General features: G+C 38.8%; 1 protein-coding gene across 1 annotated transcript; it reads left to right on the top strand.

Annotated features, from left to right (window-relative positions):
• Positions 1-1,947: 1,947 nt before the first annotated feature.
• LOC147464840 (uncharacterized) lies at positions 1,948-2,287 on the top strand. Its single transcript, XM_086510238.1, has 2 exons — positions 1,948-2,043; positions 2,125-2,287. The coding sequence occupies exons 1-2, from the start codon at positions 1,948-1,950 to the stop codon at positions 2,275-2,277; spliced, it is 249 nt and encodes an 82-aa protein (XP_086366364.1). The 3' UTR covers positions 2,278-2,287.

Genomic DNA, 2,287 nt, shown 5'->3' with positions numbered 1-2,287 from the left:
CTTATGAGATTGAAGAGCTACTAAAAGAGAAAGATCAAGCTTCAAAGTCTTTAAAGCTTAAAAAGAAAAAGGTATTTTTCTTCACATCAATGAGATTCTTTTTGCATGTGGCTATAAAATAAAAGAGTGGACTTTAAATGTTTAGGAGCACAAATCTGATGGGGATTGTTCAATGAATCGGGATGTTCAATGATTCAAAATCAATATTTTCTAAAATCTTAGGTTTGTAATAAAAGCTAACAACATTGCCTTACTTATGTTTACAAAAATAATGTGTCTCTCTTTAAATCATGTTATTTTGTTGTGACAATTGTGTAGGCGCAAAATTTGCCCAGGGATGACAAAGAAACTATATTAATGATGTGCTTGAATCTCAAGAAAGTACAAGACTTGTACCACTTGATCAAACGTACCTATTTTGCTATGCAGAGATCGAATAGTTTCCTCGAGAAGAGAGCAAACGATGATGCTAATACTTCCACTATGTGTGAAGATTTTAGTTACATGGCTTTTGTTGTTGGAAGCCTTGATAGTTTTTTATTTTGAAATTTTTGGCCCTTTATCCATGAAGGATATGATTGTAACATATGACAAGTATTTTTATAATCCAACAACATGATTTAAGAATTGTAGCATGTAATGCACGTTTTGAAAGATTGCTAAACTTCATTCTATTTGTTGCCATCTTTATGAATTAAGCATACTTTAATCTCCTAATGTTGAAGAAAACTCTCCTAAATTTTTTGCTTAGGAGAAAATTTCGTGATGAATTACTAGTTTGTGTCTGCATGCTCCTTAATGAATTACTAGGTGAACTACTAGCTCGTTTACAAAAAAGTTTCCAGATGAATTACTAGTTTGCAAGCAACCGTCCTCATATATTGCTAGATGAATTTCTAGGTCGTAAACAAAAATTGCTAGTTGACTTACTAGTTTGAGAGCACTCATATGTAAGATCAAACTAGTAAGTGAGTCAACTCCTACATTGAACTAGCAATTTACTTACCATATTGAGACTTAAATTATCATATGGCTATTCAAATCTCCATATAGTAAGAGAATTACTATATGTAGCATCTAGGAGTTGTCTCTTTTTTGCTAGTTTGCACTCTTACTAGATGTTTGTACGTATTGGAACTAGTAAATCATCTAGCAATTATATTTTTTTTTACCATATGGTAAGCTGTCTAAAGCCCCTTGTGAATTTGTTGGCACTGCGTGCCTTTCGTGCGTTCCTTTTAAGCCATATATGATGCATGCTTGTAATAAAACTAGCGCTTGCATAAAGAAAGCTTTGCGCTGCGCAAGCTGGAGACTTGAGCAAGCAAGGAGCACAACGTAAGGTATCTGCTTATACAAAGCTCGCTCTCTCTCTCTCTCTCTCTCTCTCTCTCTCTCTCTCTGGACGTCTCATTTTGCATGCATGTGGATCAAAGCAATGCCAAGCAACTATACGCAATAGCCCCGCAACTAGCATTCTCACCAAATTTTTCTTGCCCAATGCCAACAACTCTTCAAGGCGCATGCAAAGGTGATTGCATTTGAGGAACGGACTTCATTTAACATCCAACCATGTTGGGCATATTGTGCAGTCATTGCACTCCAACACGTACAACATCTTAGACAGCAAGAAGAATGTTGCAAGATGAAGTCACTCATATGCAATCCCTCTTCATGAGCTCATACTGCTAATAGCTTCAAAAGCTTGTAAATTACCGTCACAGCCACACTACGCCAGTGCATGTGATGATCTAATAAAGTAGGACCCAGATTGTAGGCAACAAACATAAAACAGCAATGCCAAACTAGAAAACTGACAAGATTAAGGTGTCTAAATCCAAGTGCCTAATTCAGTTTCATGCAATGTTTTTGGAAGTACCGAGATGATATTCGTAATGCGTCGACTACTTGCAGCAACCCAGCAAGGTCTTTTCGAAGGGCGAAAGGATGCAGTCCTCTCCCAGTCAACTCTCGTCAGCTGCCTACCATCTGAGTAACGGCGCTTCTAGAGTCGAGTCCGGTTGCGCCACCCAGGTTCCAAAGGTCTATGCATTCCACGCAGTGCACTCAAGTTTTCAAAATTCTTCCGTGCGCTCTCTCAACTTTCATTTGTAGGCTTTGCAGACTGCAGCTCCTCGGACGCCATTTAACCTGCTGTTGCTGCACCTCCTCCCTCACCTTCCACAGCCGCCATCGCCTGCACACTATGTTCACAAGCGCAAGAACATTATCCTCATGAAAATCCCGCATGTGGAGAAGACATGCAGCTCTGCATGACTAGAGTGCA

Source organism: Adiantum capillus-veneris, chromosome 1, assembly GCF_014529385.1.
Source record: "Adiantum capillus-veneris isolate H3 chromosome 1, ASM1452938v2, whole genome shotgun sequence".
In the NCBI taxonomy this organism is placed as follows: Eukaryota; Viridiplantae; Streptophyta; class Polypodiopsida; order Polypodiales; family Pteridaceae; genus Adiantum; species Adiantum capillus-veneris.
Note: the sequence above shows the minus strand (reverse complement) of the source record. Positions and strands in the feature narration are given on the sequence as shown.